This window comes from Macaca thibetana, chromosome 12 (assembly GCF_024542745.1).
Source record: "Macaca thibetana thibetana isolate TM-01 chromosome 12, ASM2454274v1, whole genome shotgun sequence".
Lineage (NCBI taxonomy): Eukaryota > Metazoa > Chordata > Mammalia > Primates > Cercopithecidae > Macaca > Macaca thibetana.
In genome coordinates, this window is record NC_065589.1 from 72,693,979 (window position 1) to 72,708,828 (window position 14,850).

At 39.1% G+C, this 14,850-nt stretch overlaps 1 protein-coding gene across 1 annotated transcript in view; it reads right to left on the reverse strand.

The window, feature by feature from the left end:
* The window catches only part of MYO3B (myosin IIIB), a 498,102-nt gene that overhangs the window by 446,193 nt on the left and 37,059 nt on the right, over nucleotides 1-14,850 (reverse strand). Inside the window, exons 4-6 of the mRNA XM_050751472.1 lie at nucleotides 9,899-10,003; nucleotides 9,554-9,653; nucleotides 6,935-7,011 (exon numbers count right to left, since the gene is read on the reverse strand). Of these exons, the coding sequence (XP_050607429.1) occupies nucleotides 6,935-7,011; nucleotides 9,554-9,653; nucleotides 9,899-10,003 (282 nt within the window). The remainder of the gene's footprint in view (nucleotides 1-6,934; nucleotides 7,012-9,553; nucleotides 9,654-9,898; nucleotides 10,004-14,850) is intronic.

The following is a 14,850-nucleotide window of genomic DNA, read 5'->3' on the forward strand; positions in this document are numbered from 1 at the left end:
ATGTTGGTGTGCTGCACCCATCAACTCGTCAGCACCCATCAACTTGTCATTTACATCAGGTATAATTCCCAACGCCATCCCTCCCCTCCACGTGCATCTTTTAAAATGATGTGTCTCACATTCCAATTTCAGAGTACACTTCCGCTCTCTCTCTGCGCGTCTTTGTTATATAAACTGTTGTCTCAGTTAGCTGGTACACATTTTCCACACTGGATATCCCACATGAACACACTGTAACTGTGAAAGAATAAAGTGAAAGAGTACAAGTATCCTTTCCCTGCCTTGGTTTCTTCATCTGTAAAATGGGACTTGCATTCCCATGCTCTCTGAAAAGCCAAACAGCTTCAATATTTACTAGGTATGTGAATTTGGGTACGATTTCGCCTATAGCTCTTTAAGCCTCACTTTCTTAGTGATAAAATGGAGAAAATAATATCCACTATTGAGAGCTGTTGTGAAAATGAAATATTTTAAAAGCCTCTATCATAGTCTCTGGTATAGAGTCAGTCCTCAGTAAGTGAAAGTTTCCTTCCCACTACGCCTCTGCTTAGCAAGTGTAATGTTCAAAATATCTGACAAGCAGGAGGCATGTGGCACTGGCCATCCCTGCTTGTCAAACAGACCTTTCCCCCCCATAGTTGCTGGATCATTAGGTCAGAAGTGTTCCAGGGTAAAAGACAGGGCACCTCTGGTGGCTGAGGAGCACTCAGGGGGCTCTGGATGGCTGCCATTTACTATCCAGAATGAACACAGTTTAATATTTTAACAACCAGCCTGGCCACACAGTGTACATCAGCTAAATATAAGCCATTATTTTAAAAGTCTACTGGTGTCCTCAATAAAAACGATAATGACAACATTGGTTCTTTCTCTTGGGTTTCAGTCATTTACAAGCACTGAATTTAATTCTTTGCTATATGTGATGGTGGAAAAAGTATTTTAGGTATCAACTACCCCAACCCCCCTGCCATTACCATTAATCAACATAAACTAGGCTTGTATCCCTTTTGTTATAGGGCAGGATATTACCTGGCATGTGTTTGATACAAAAATTGGTTGAGCAATATTGACAGTGGACATGGGTTATATTGGAATCCCTTAGTTGAATGAGTCACAAAATATGGATTCCAGTCACAATTACCCACCTACTACTCTGTGTCTATGGACACTTGGCCTGACAGAGCCTTAGATTCTTCATCTGCAGCATCAATGTAATCATGCCCAAATGGCACTCTCACAGGTAGATTATAGTGCTTTTAAAATACTATTTGTAAAAATTCTATGCAAATGTGGGATATTATTATTCATATTATTTACTATAAGAAATTGGACGTCAGGAGACAGTGGAAGAGAAAAGAGATAATAAACATGGCTAATAGGAAGACTGTGTTGTTTTTGTGGGTTTTTTTAAGTGTGTAAAATGCAGGCTAAAGTTATAGGCCAGGAGACCAGAGAAGCTTAATCAAGAAAAGAGAAGGTTCAAGGAAGTGACCATGAGCTGGCCAAACATCTCAGGAGATAATAATAATTTTTAAAATGCTTTGCTTGAAAGTAGGTAGGAGAGAACAAAAGTCTGGGGTTGTTGGGAGCCCACACAGGAAGGCAATTTGGTATGCTTTGTACATTCAGAAAGAACCATGTTTGCCTCCAACACCAAAGGCTGAGAGAGCACAGACAGTGTATGCGTGTGGTGTGTGTGGAGTAGGGGAGGTGGTTGTGTATGTGTGTGTAAACAGGCAAAGCTGATCCCTCTAACTATGCTAGCATCTATTAACCTGCAGCCCTGCAGGTTCTAAATAGTGAACTAATTACCTTGGACACTTGAATGATTTAATACAAAGAAAGGGGGCTAACTATTACTATTTGGGAACTTGTTATTGGTTGAACTGTGTCCTCCAAAAAAGAGATACATGGAAGTCCTAGCCCCCAGAATCTCAGAATGTGAACTTATTTGGAAATAGGGTCACTGCACTACAGTTAGTTGAATTCAGATGAGGTCATACTGGAGTAGGGTGGGCCTCTAATCCGACGGGACTGGTGTTCTTATAAGAAGACAGGGTCATGTGAAGACAGAGACACACAGAGAAAACACCATGGCACTACAAAGGCAGAGACTGGAGTTAACGCAGCTGCAAGCCAGGGAACGCCAAAGATCGCCAGCAAACCTCCAGTAGCTGGAAAGAGACAAAGCAAGATCCCGCCCCTGGAGGCTTCAGAGGAAGCCTGACTCTGCTGGCATCTTGATTTCAGATTTCTAGCCTCCAGAAGTGTGAGATAATATATTTCTGTTGTTTAAAGCTACCCAGTTTGTACTACTTGATTAGAGCAGACCGGGGAAATAAATATACGGCGGAAAAGTCTTCAACCCCAAGAGACGAGGAAAACCCACTTTAACTTCTTGCTGTTTGGTTGCACCATGCGTGCCTTCACCTGTGGCTACTGGCATGTTGCAGCCACTACTACCCCTCAGATATTCACAGGCACTGTTGTTGTAACTGCCCTGAAGTCAGTCCCTGAACGATGAAGCCATGCAGTTTGCAGCACTCATAGCCAGGGAGATTGAAAAATCTGAAGTTTTCATGACTTTATTATGAGCTGCTAAATCAACAAACTCCAGAACAACCTACCTCTGATCTTATTACATAAGAAACTTAATTATCTAATGTTCAAGTCATTTTGCTCATGATAATCTGCTAAATAGTCTCGATGTGACACTTTCTCTTTCTCTTTTAAGATAATCTTTCTTGTAGTCACAGTATGCTACTCACATACAGTGTGTTTAGTTTATAAAAAACATTTCTGATCTTAAGCCAGGCATGTTGATGCATGCCTGTAGTCCCAGCTACTTGGGAGGCTGAGGTGGAAGGAATGCTTGAGCTAAGGAGTTGGAGACCAGACTGGGCAACATAGTAAGACCCCATCTTAAAAAAAAATTGTAGTCATCTTGACTTTTACATTAACCCTTTCACTATGCTAAATAATTTATTTCCCTAGTAGTATTGTTTCAAAGTACTAATACACTAATGGCATCCCCAGAACTCTTCTACATTGCTGAGTTGAGACTGCTCTGCCAGTATCTTTCAACTTTAGTAGTGTCCAAATGAGGTAGTAAGAGAACATGAGTAGAGAGTGTTGACAGTATGATAGTCATTTCATGCTGCAGCTTTGAGCTGCCCCAGTGAACTGTGTGTCTTGAGTGCTCATCAACATTTGATTGTACTGTGGTCACATTCCATTAGCTACCTGGTTTATAGAACAGCTATCTGAATTAAATACTACACTTACTCAAGCTTGTGGAATAAAAATGGAAATAAAAAAGGGAAAAAACAATTTTGTTCAATTCCTCAAAAATAGGATCAAAGATCTCTCAGCTGCATTTTAAAAATAAAGCACAAGTCATCTGCAATGCTCTTATTCCACTGGCATTGGTATTGCATGCATTGTTGTATTTAATCTAAAGACCACTTATTCATACAAGCAGAAGTGAGAACATACCAGGATCAATATACTACACAGGCCATCATATGAAGACAGTGTTAATTGGAACCATTACTGATTATACTTTCAAGGACTGCTTGAAAGCATTGCTCACATGAACAATATAAATGTTTGTTGAATTGAACTGAAAAATGGAAGGTTGTTCTTGTGGACATTCCTATGGAGGATTATGAAGCAAAAAGAGACTTTGTTGGAAAAACTACTTCTCCATTTAGAAAATAAAAATGTGAGAATGGTGAAGGCCTGATTCCCAAGAGCTGCAGCCTGGGTCCCAGAGCATACTGGACACAATCACGCATCCTGAGAGAATCCTGCACCTGAACAGTCAGACATTCACTCCTGCAATGTGCTGTCAAGGTGTCCATACCTTAAACTGCTTACTCTTCAATTGATTCACTGCAACAGGCAGGATGCAGTGCTGGCTTTTCCCAGCTAACAGGGGAACCACTTCCAGGCAATCTGAGCAAAAAGAAGCTCACCATAAACTGTTCCCTATAGAAACACTCCACATATTTTATTCAACCCAGTTAAAGTTGGAAAGTCACAAACACCTCTTTTTGCTGCTGTTGTTTTGTTTTGTTTTTGAGACAGGTCTCACTCTGTCACCCAGACTGGAGTGCAGTGGCGCAATCTCGGCTCACTGCAAGCTTCACCTTCCAGCTTCACGCCACTCTCCTGCCTCAGCCTCCTGAGTAGCTGGGACTACAGGTGCGTGCCACCATGCCCAGCTAATTTTTTGTATTTTTAGTAGAGACGGGGTTTCACCGTGTTAGCCAGGATGGTCTCAATCTCCTGACCTCATGGTCCGCCTGCCTCGGCCTCCCAAAGTGCTGGGATTATAGGCGTGAGCCACCACGCCCAGCCACAAACACCTCTTAATAAACGTACAAAGCCAAGAAAATGCTTCTCTTAATTATATTTTGTGATTTTGAAAATACCAATTTGCTCTAGGTTAGAACAGGAATACCATCTTCCATGTTATGCCACCCCAAATATTAGTTGAGTGACCTTAGTTATGCTTTCCTTTCAGAACAGATCTAAATCTACAGAGAAATTTGCTAATATCAATAGTTGTGAAGCCATCCTCAAACTGTTCTCCAAGTGTATCTTATCCCTTTGGCTTTCTTACCAATGCATTCATTCATTCAACAGAATTTTTTTTTTTTTTTTTTTTTTTTTTTTGAGAGACAGAGTCTAACTCTGTCACTCAGGCTGGAGTGCAGTGGTGCCATCTCGACTCACTGCAACCTCTGCCTCCCGGGTTCAAACAATTCTCCTGCCTCAGCCTCCAGAGTAGCTGGAATTACAGCCGTGTGCCACCACATCCAGCTAATTTTTGTATTTTTAGTAGAGACAGGATTTTGCCATGTTGACCAGGCTGGTCTCAAACTCCTGATCTCAAATGATCTGCCTGCCTCGGCCTCCCAAAGTGCTGGGATTACAGGCATGAGACACCGCTCCTGACCCAACAGATTTTATTTTTTATTTGTTATTTTTGAGCCTGTACTCTGTATCAAGCACTTTATTAAGAGCTTAGGCATCCCAAGTCCCTGCCAGAGCTGAGTCCAGTTGGGAGATCTGCCTGCCAACAACTACAGTGCAGTAGTGATATTGTATTAATGGAGGGTGGAAGGACGTGGTGGAAACTTAGGGAAAGGAGCCTCCATGTGGGCAAGGGATTAGGGAATGTTTCCCAGCGGAGCTAGCATTTGAGACTTGTCAATTAAGGAGGAATTTTCCAGAGGCCTGGGGGCCATTCCAGATGATATAATAGTACACCAAGGGTTTAAAGGAAAGACACATCAGTAGGGATTTGGAGAGTCACCTGTTGTTCACTACTGTTGGGGCATTAAGAACCAGTAAATTGGGAGAAGTAATCTGAAATAAGGCTGGATAGATAGGCATTGGAATATTAAGAGCTTTATTCACAATTCAAAGAAGTTTTGACTTTATCCTGCAGTGTTTCTCAAAGTGGAGTTCACAAAGTCCCTAGATAATTTTTTATGTTTTTGGTTTTGTTTCAGTGATAATTGTGTTAATAATAATAATGGGAGAAGGAGGAGTAAAAACATATTCTAGATCATCTGGATGACCATTTGTCACACAGTGTTCATATTATGTTTACTATTAAGTTGGCATCAAGCCAACAGAGATGTAACAGTTGGAGATCAAAGGAGGTGCTGTTTGAACAAAGAGATTATGCTAGCTGAAATAGAATAAAGTAGTAGGAGAACTGAGTCGCCACATGGTACGTGGTTGTAGGTGTGCCAGACTCAAAATAACCCATATGATTGTGTCCTGAAACATAAGCACACTGCAAAGGACAATGGAGATTCACAAAACAGTATCATTTGTCTCATAAAATTAAAGCTGCTTACTTGAATGTTACTGACTTTGTATAATAGTTTTTTCATAATACATTTTTTTCTTTTGGTTTTATATTTCTATAAATAAAAATGACAAGGAGTTTATATCTAGTTTTATGTTTTGTAAAACCTATTTAAGAAATATTTAAGATTTAGATAAACACTGGAATTTGCAGCATTTTTCTTTTTGTTTAAAATGGGCCTATCCATTACTCAGATATGAAAGAAAGAGCCATAGATGATGGGAGGCAGGAGGGTCATTGAAGAAATTTAAGCAGAGATTAGTATGAACCACTTACTTTGTTAGGAGACCACTTTGGCAGTCACAGAGAGGAAATACCATCATGCAGAGATGGAAAGACATCTAGGGAGGTGACCATCTGAGTCCTTTTATTAAAAGAACCCATTTGTTTAATCCAGAAAGCTGCTCTCAGGCAAAGGTCAGCATACTGTGGAATTAAATGACCTGACAAACTAAACTGCACTAGTGTTACAGAGCATGCCTCATCTAGCTGGAAGGTTCCCCAAACTTCTACATGCGTCATTTTCCAGACAGTTCTATGATGATGCCAAACCGAATTTAGGAATAAATCCCAAGTTTTACTACAGAGAGCCAACAAAGTACACAAGATGAGTTGCTATGTATCTGGTAACAAAAAACAACCAGGGCCACCACATATAGTTCTGTAGGCCAGCTGCTGCTGAAATCTGGCTCTTCACAAAGCCATATACCTCTGACGCTGCATCTATCCAGGGAAGTTGACTTTTTCTAATTTATACAAGGGCTGGATGAATTTGCCAAGCCACAGCCCTTGGAGAGGGCTGCATCTTCTGGAGGGACACCTTCTAATTGCATGAAGGTACCCTATGGGATAGCTGTGACTTAATCTTGCTTTTCTGAGATTACATCTCACCAGCATCACTGACCAAACTAACACTCTTACAGTTCAATGAGGATAATGGACTTTCTTCTTCCTAAAGTTCTGGAGAGCATATGACTTACCCATAAAAAGGCATAGTACCAAGGCATTCAACACATGCAAAGAAAGAACTAGATATTTCCAGCTTACCTCAGGGGCCATCCAGAATGGGGTGCCAACAGATGTGTTTCTCCGCAGACGCGTACTGGTGAGTTGAGCTGAAACACCTATAAGGAAAGGGTATCAGAATTCAAAAGTGAGCAAAGTATGATGCTAGACCAGGGATTGGCAGACTTTTCCCATAAAGGCCAAATAAATACTTTAGGCTTTGTGGGCCATATGGTCTCTGTCACAACTACTCAACTCTTGCTCCCATAGTACAAAAGCAGCCATAGTAGACACATAAATGAATAAATGTGGCTGCATTCTCATAAAACTTTATTTATAGATGTTGAAATTTGAATTTCATATAATTTTCACGTCACAAAATATTTTGGGTTTTTTTTTCCCCTATCATTTAAAAATGTAAAAACCATTCCTAGCTCATAGGCCATATGAAAATAGGAGGTAGGTCATATTTGGCATACTAACTGTAGCCGGCAAACTACAACTCTGGAGCATTTATCACTCTATTTAAATCATTAGGATTTTTTTTTTCCTAACGGACATCCCTGTCTATATCGCTGCAAAAATCAAAAGAAAAATATCAACAACTAGGATCAATCCAAAATATTGTCCTATTATACTTCCAAATTATTTCACATGACTTCTTTCTTAATAAGGGGCTTCATTTTATGGAGAAAGAAGATCGGCGTGCGCTATCACTAACAGAGCATCAGTACAGACATAAAAAGACTTCAGTGCCTTATCTTGCCTAGAAGCCTGGAAACTTGGTGAGAAAGCTCTGTTTGTCAAATGGAAAAAGAATATGACTAATAACATTATCTGGGGCTCAATGTTGAGGACCTGAATTCTAATGTAACTCCTATGTCCTTTAACCAGCTCTCTTCTTCATATCATGAGGGCGTAAAGGTCCACGGGATTAAGAATCAATGTTGTCCATCCCAATTATGCTTTTTACTAATTATGTGATTGCTTCACCTCGGAGCCTCAGTTTTTTCATCTTCAAACTAGGGATAATCACAACAGTCACACCTAACACAGAGGGTTCTTCTTAAGACCAACTAAGGAGAACAAATGTGAAAATGATCTATAAATTGCAAAGCATTTTACACATGTAAGGTATTCTTTTATACCACACAGAAGTCTCATATAGCCCTTAAGAGAATGACCAGAGTTGCCACTAAAGTCACTGATGACAAAAACTTAGAAACTGAACACTGTGTGTTCTTAGCAAAGGACACACCTTTGAAACATCGGCATAGATTTGCCAAGGGTTCGTGGGTTGTTTTGTTGGGGGATGACTGTTGTGTTAACTGTGGACATTCTCTTTATCAGAGAGCCAAGAAGCTCTTTAAACTCTATTAGACCCAGATACTTTCCCATTTTACCAACTTCTCCACCACAATTTTGGTAAAAACAACTATACCTTTCTAGTTTTAATTTCTAGAAATTCATTTTGCAGCCACTGAAAGTTCGGAACCTTCTAATGGAAAGATTAGGAACACTTACGCTATGTCAAATCACAAAGCTGCTGAGTGAATAAATCAGTATCAATTCCCATCCCATCCTCATCCTTCCAGTCTGTTTGCCCTCACAATATATTTACAGTCCCCAGAATCACGTGGAAAAAACATCTCAAATGTTAAACATACAGCATATTATTGGAGTTACATCATTCCTTATAAAGAGGAGCATAAGACTTACACAAAATGCTCCCTCTGCTATTTTTCTTTGCTTGTGTTTCAGTAAAAATACACCAGTACATCTAAAGCAACTTCATTTATTTTTAAGTAATTTCATCTGAGCAAATGATGAACTGATACATGTTTACACTGAACTCTTTCTTAGCAATATTATGACAAATATCTTTCAAAAATAATCAGTCTTGTTTACTATGACATTGACAACATGTTTAAAGTGTTTCTCTAAATGTTTTCTCATTATTTGTAACAATGGCTCTGAAGTACTATTGTTGAATTCATTTAGAAGACTAAACCTTCAATAAACTTTAAAAAAAAAAACAAAACAAATGGTTTGTTGTTTTGTAAATATCAACATATGATATTACAAGGAGATATTTAATAGTTCTCTGGACTTAGGTGATATTGCCCTGTATTTCCTCTCACATTTCCATCTCCCGTTAATGTTTCCAGTTCAACCAGCCTCACATGTAGCAGCAATAAACACAATTTAAAAGGATGTTAGCTCCCAGGCCCAGAGGACTATTTTACCTTCTGCTCACTGGGAATAAGTATGCCTAAGGCTAGTGAAAGTCATTTGAAAGACCAAACTGCTTTCTCTTTTCATATGCAAAAGAAGAAATGACAAAATGTAAATTATAGACAATTGCCCTGAGATGTGAAATTCTTAGCAGAAAACCAAAAAGTTTTTGCATCAAGTTCTTCTTCTGAAACACTTTTATTTTCAATCTTTAATAAAATTGCTTCTAAAGCTGAAAATAGATTAGTAAACAGCATCTCCTAGGGTGATCCATCTGGAGCCCCCACCCCCTCAGCTTGTGTTTGACTGGAAAAGTCCCTCAGCCTATGGTGTAGCAGAGAAGCCCCAGTCTTCTGAGATTGCAATAAATTGTCCCCTTTGGCTAAACTGCACACATCAAGAAAACAAACGACAAGCAGTCATTACCAAAGTCAACGAGCTTAACTCCTCCTTCTGTTGTCAGAAGAATGTTATTCCCCTTCACATCACGGTGGATGATTCGGTTGCTGTGCAAATGCTGAAGGCCCTGCATGGCATCCCACCACCACCAAACAACAGGAAAGAGAAAGTGGAAATTTACACGATTATTTTAAAGCAATAACCCTAGTATTGAAAAGTCTCATGAAAGTCTACATTTGGCTATACCTTCCTGCTGTTAATAATTCTTGCATATCATAGGGCAGTTTCCCCATTGTTAATATGCAATAAGGACCCAAGCAATGAACAAACCATCCCATTTGCTGTCATACCCCATTTGATAGATGTTCTTACCAAGAGGGCCCCATACAAAATGTATGAGATCATTGCTTCATCCAACTGCTGGCCACATCTGAGTAGACCTTTGACAAGCTCGGTGACTGAGCCCCCATTACACAGCTGCGAGAAGAGATGCCAGACGCAGGCAGAGCAGGAGATCACATATAAGAAAGGAAAGAAAAAGAAATTAAGAAGAAAAGCCAACTGATATTGATTCAATGTAGTAAATTTGCAGATTACAAAACTCCAGCTTGGAATACTCAGACTTCACATTTCCATTACCCAGTCTAATCTAATTCTTTGTGTATGTATTTTTTATTTGAAGTGATGATTTGTGAGTGAAAGTGCATGTCCAAAATGCTAACTTTTTAATTGCCAAATATAAAATAAAAATAAAATGTAAAGCACATTTAGAAATTTTTTAGAAAGAAAATTTTTTGGAAAGAAAAAGCATATAAGTAATCATGGCAACTTATTGGATATTTTTCACTTTATGTGAATATTGTCTATTTTTTAACATGCATTTTGAGGATAAAACCAGGAGGCAAGATGGATGCCCTTGATACCTGACAGAGAATACATTTCAGTGATTTCTCCAGTGCTAGCAGGTATCAGAAACCCAACCAGCAGCTCTTCCTAGAATTGCCATTGCAGATAGATTTTATATAGTGAAGTTGCATCATAAGTGCGTTTATTAAACTTTTAGTGTTCAATTTTAGGCTCTCAGCAACTTTATGCTCTTCTCTCTTTTTTGTCTGTAATTAAAAACACTGTAATTTTATTTTGCATATTTGTTCTTTGTCATATATTGTATCTTACTGAAGTTTGAGTACATACATAAAGCAGTTATATTGTACTTTTTCATCAACTTAAGGATTTCCAAAGATAACTCTTACTAACTGCAGAAGTCAATGTGCAGGTTTGGGTTTGCTACAAGCCATCCTAAATCAAGGGTTCTTAACTGTTTTAAGCAGAGCACGGAAATACCCTGAAACTGTAGGCAACATGCTGTATATGCATCTTGCAGTTTACTGGGGAGAAAATGCAGAGCTTTCACCAGATTCTGAAAGCTACTGAGATAGCCAAATGCCTAGGCAGAAAAAAACGGGTCCCCAGAGAATCTCTGACCCGCCTCACAAGTGTTTACATCTGATTCTTTGTGCAGATGAGGGAATGTGCCTTGGCCTTATCTGGGTATCCCCACAGCAGACTGGAGCCGGACGTGAACACTGGGGGCAAATGGGTGGAGCCAGGGGGAACTCACGCCTTATGCAGGGGAGGAGCCTGCTCTCTTTAGCTCACTTGGTGACCTGGGAATCAATCGGTGAGGTAGAGGGCTTGTTAGCAGGACTTCATCTCACTTTGCTGAGTTCTTTTTTTCCTTTTCTCCCAATAAATTCCGCTCCTCACTCTTTTATGTGTCTACCAGCCTAATCTTTCCTGGTCATGTGACAAGAACCCCGTTTTGGTAGAACTAAGGAGAAAGTTCTGCAACATTTTTGGCATTGGCATTTTGGCAAGCCCCAGACATGGGGCTTGAGGAAAGGTGAGTAACATGCAAACCAAAAAGTCTTTTTCTTTTGACTTCTAAGCCTTTTTGTCCTCAGACTTCTTCTGAGGGTAGAGAAATTATGCCCCCCGCCTTGCCCACCATGTCATTCCTGGGGGTCAGGAATGTTGGCTGGAGGGACAAACTGGTGACTCACCAGCTGCCCTCTTAAGTTTCTCTCCCTGTTGGAGAAACCCATTGGCATAAAAGTAAGAGATTCTTCCCCCAGAGTTTTTTTTTTGTTTTGTTTTTGTTTTTGTTTTTTTTGAGAGGAAGTTTCACTGTTTTTGCCCAGGCTGGAGTGCAGTGGTGTAATCTCGGCTCACCACAACCTCCACCTCCTGGGTTCAAGCGATTCTCCTGCCTCAGCCTCCCGAGTAGCTGGGATTACAGGTATGCACCACCACACCCAGCTAATTTTGTATTTTTAGTAGAGACAGCGTTTCTCCATGTTGGTCAGGCTGGTCTCGAACTCCCAACCTCAGGTGATCTGCCCACCTCGGCCTCCCAAAATGCTGGAATTACAGGTTTGAGCTGCAGAACCCGGCCGGCTTTTTTTTTTTTTTTTTTTTTTTTTTAAACATTTTACCAGGCCAGGACCCCAAATATCAGGGTTTATATTTTCTGTAAAGTTTTAATTATGAAAAAGGATTTGTGAGGTTGGTCTTAAGCTGTAGTCAATCTGATGTGCTTTGCATGACTTCCTGTATGGTCAACAGCAAACTTTGCTGCAGGCCTCCATCTTGTTTTATGTGCTTGGGATTGTGACCTGTAACCATGTGGCAATGTTTTTGTTCTTTCATTTCGCAAGGATGCCTAGGTTCAATCCTGGCTTAGGAAATGAGTACTTTCCAGTTAATATCTGTGTGACTTCTGCCATTTGCTGATTCTCTTCCCCACCATGAACAACATCTAGGCTTTTTCTTAAATTGTCCTTTCTCTGGGTTACCTTTAAAGGTTCTAAATTTTGTAAGAATTGCTTACCCTTATCTCCTTAGAAAATACCACATACACTCACAGTGAAATCATAACCTTAAGTGAGGCTTGTTGGTTTCACCTGTGAGGTTACCTTTAGTAAAGTTTGAAAGTCAGAAATACTAGATGGTTGGCATGGCTAAAATCAGTTAATAAGGGAGTAAAAAGGATTTTCTTAGAGAGTGCTCAGCTTAATTAAGCGAGACTCCGTCTCAAAAAAAAAAAAAAAAAAAAAAGTGGATGTCCAAGTTATGGTATATTTAAAAGGCCTTTATGCTTTTTCCTCTTTTAGGATCTTGCTTTGCTGGAAAAAGACTTTTTCCTCAGTTGACTAAATTATTTTTCTCCATTTTGCCTTACCACTCTCAATGCATGCATGGCAGGCCCTAAGATAACTCCTGGGACCATGGGACTCCTTGGGAAAAACAGACGAGGCACTACTCCATTTTGGGAAGAAATCTGTTTTTCTCATGGAACCCCAGGAATTAAAAATAGATAGATCCCTCTCAGACTCTGTTTTTGCCCCTAGTCATGCCTGTTTACTAGGCCTTAAAAGCTGCATGTTTTCCTAGCCCTGTCTCTTAAAGGGCTCTACCCGGAGGCAATAATCCAAATAGGAGATGGGCAAATGAAAATCTTATGGCTTCTGGGTTTTCTTTTGCCTGTCTGTGTAGTTACATATGTGTTGTGTGTGTGATGTCTATAAAAAAAGAGCTCTAATTTAATTGGTCTAATGGAAGACAACTGCTTGGATCAAATATTTTTTTAAAGGGAAGATAAAAGCTGTAGTATGTTTTAGTTCATGTGACTTTAATCTTTGAGAAATAAAAACAGCCTTAAAGATTATTGGTAAAATGCAGATATTTCAAATATACAGAGGTGAACTAAATTATGCAGGTCAGATACTAGGTTTGCTAAGTGTTTTAAGGTTATAAACTGCCTTTTTGGTTTTTAAGAACTTTTCAACTTGTCAGCTTGACAATTGGTAAGGCCTGGGGACATATGGAATTAACCACACCCTTAATTATGTTGGAAGGAGTCAAACCCTGGCTGAACCTAGCACATAATTAAAACAACTTACCAGGTTTTGTATTAAACTTAAAATTGCTAGGGGTTACCATTATAACATGTAATTGAAACTACTGGAAATAGATTTACATGCAAGGTATGTAGGAACAGTAAGATGTGTTTTTTAGTAAAAGATTACAAGACATGGAAATGTAAGTACCTGCCTAGGGTTAAAGGATTGTTTTGAATTAGATAAAATAAAGCTGATGGTTTAAACAAATGATGGAAGGACTGTAAAAATTAGTACTGCAAAAATTCAGTGTTTGAACAGATTGACTGAATTCAAAGGGGTATTATATGATTTTTCTGTAAATTGAGCATTGAAATAAAAGCACAACAAGGTACTCTTAAGGCACTAATCTGCTCTTTAGCAAAATTAGTAAAGGGTTATAAAAGGTTTTTGCTTTTTTAAATTTCTGAGTCATCGTTTGGCAAAATAAATAACTTATGGTAATCTGTAATTCTATTTCAGTATTTTAAACCACTAACATATTTAACAGGCTTCCCAAAATCAAACTTCAGTTTCAAAATTGTCTTTCCTGACGCCTGGGTTTTGGATGCTCCAGAGGGCCCTGGAGTATACAAAAGAGAGGTAAAAGGGATCATTTAAGTTGTTTAGTTACATGGAATTGCCAAAGTGGTGTTCAATCATATTTAGGTTATATTTTGATGAAAATGTTAATGTCTGTTCCAAAATTGTATGGGATTTCTAAAATTCTAATGTCTAATGTATGTGCTATCAATCATAATTAAGGTTGTTATGTTATTGTAAACCACAGAGATAACCAAACTTCTTTGTCAATTGTGTTTCTAACTGTAACTACCCTGGGCAATTTTGTTATTCCCGACAATTGTTGTCTTGTTTTGGTTCTTTTCAAAAGACAGTTTATAATAAACTGGACTCTGACAGGTGCCACAGGACTCTGACAGGTGCTCTCAAATACAGGTTTCTGATAACTTTGGAGACTGTGACATTGGAAAAAAGGGAAAACATATGGGACTCATGAAGAGCTGAAATGTTCATGAATATCAAACCAAGTTAACTAAATGGACTGAACTCATAGAAAACTGAAGCTATCTTTTCAACTTTTGCTTGGAATGTTGCTGATGCTTGTTTTCTTTTTCAGAGTCAAGGAAACTTATTTTGAACTATTTATGGCCTTTAATGATTAAGGTACACTCCTGTGAACAAAATTTGGAGCATATTTTTCTCTCTCTCTCTCTCTCTCTCTGCCTGGCTTCCCCAGAATTTGGAAACTAGTTGTGAGTATTCTTAACTTATGGCAATGTAGTTGTTTGCATCAGTGCAATAAGAATCCATTTTCTTTTGCAGTAGGATGCAGTTGGAGAAACTTTTTCCAAGGCTTTGACTGGA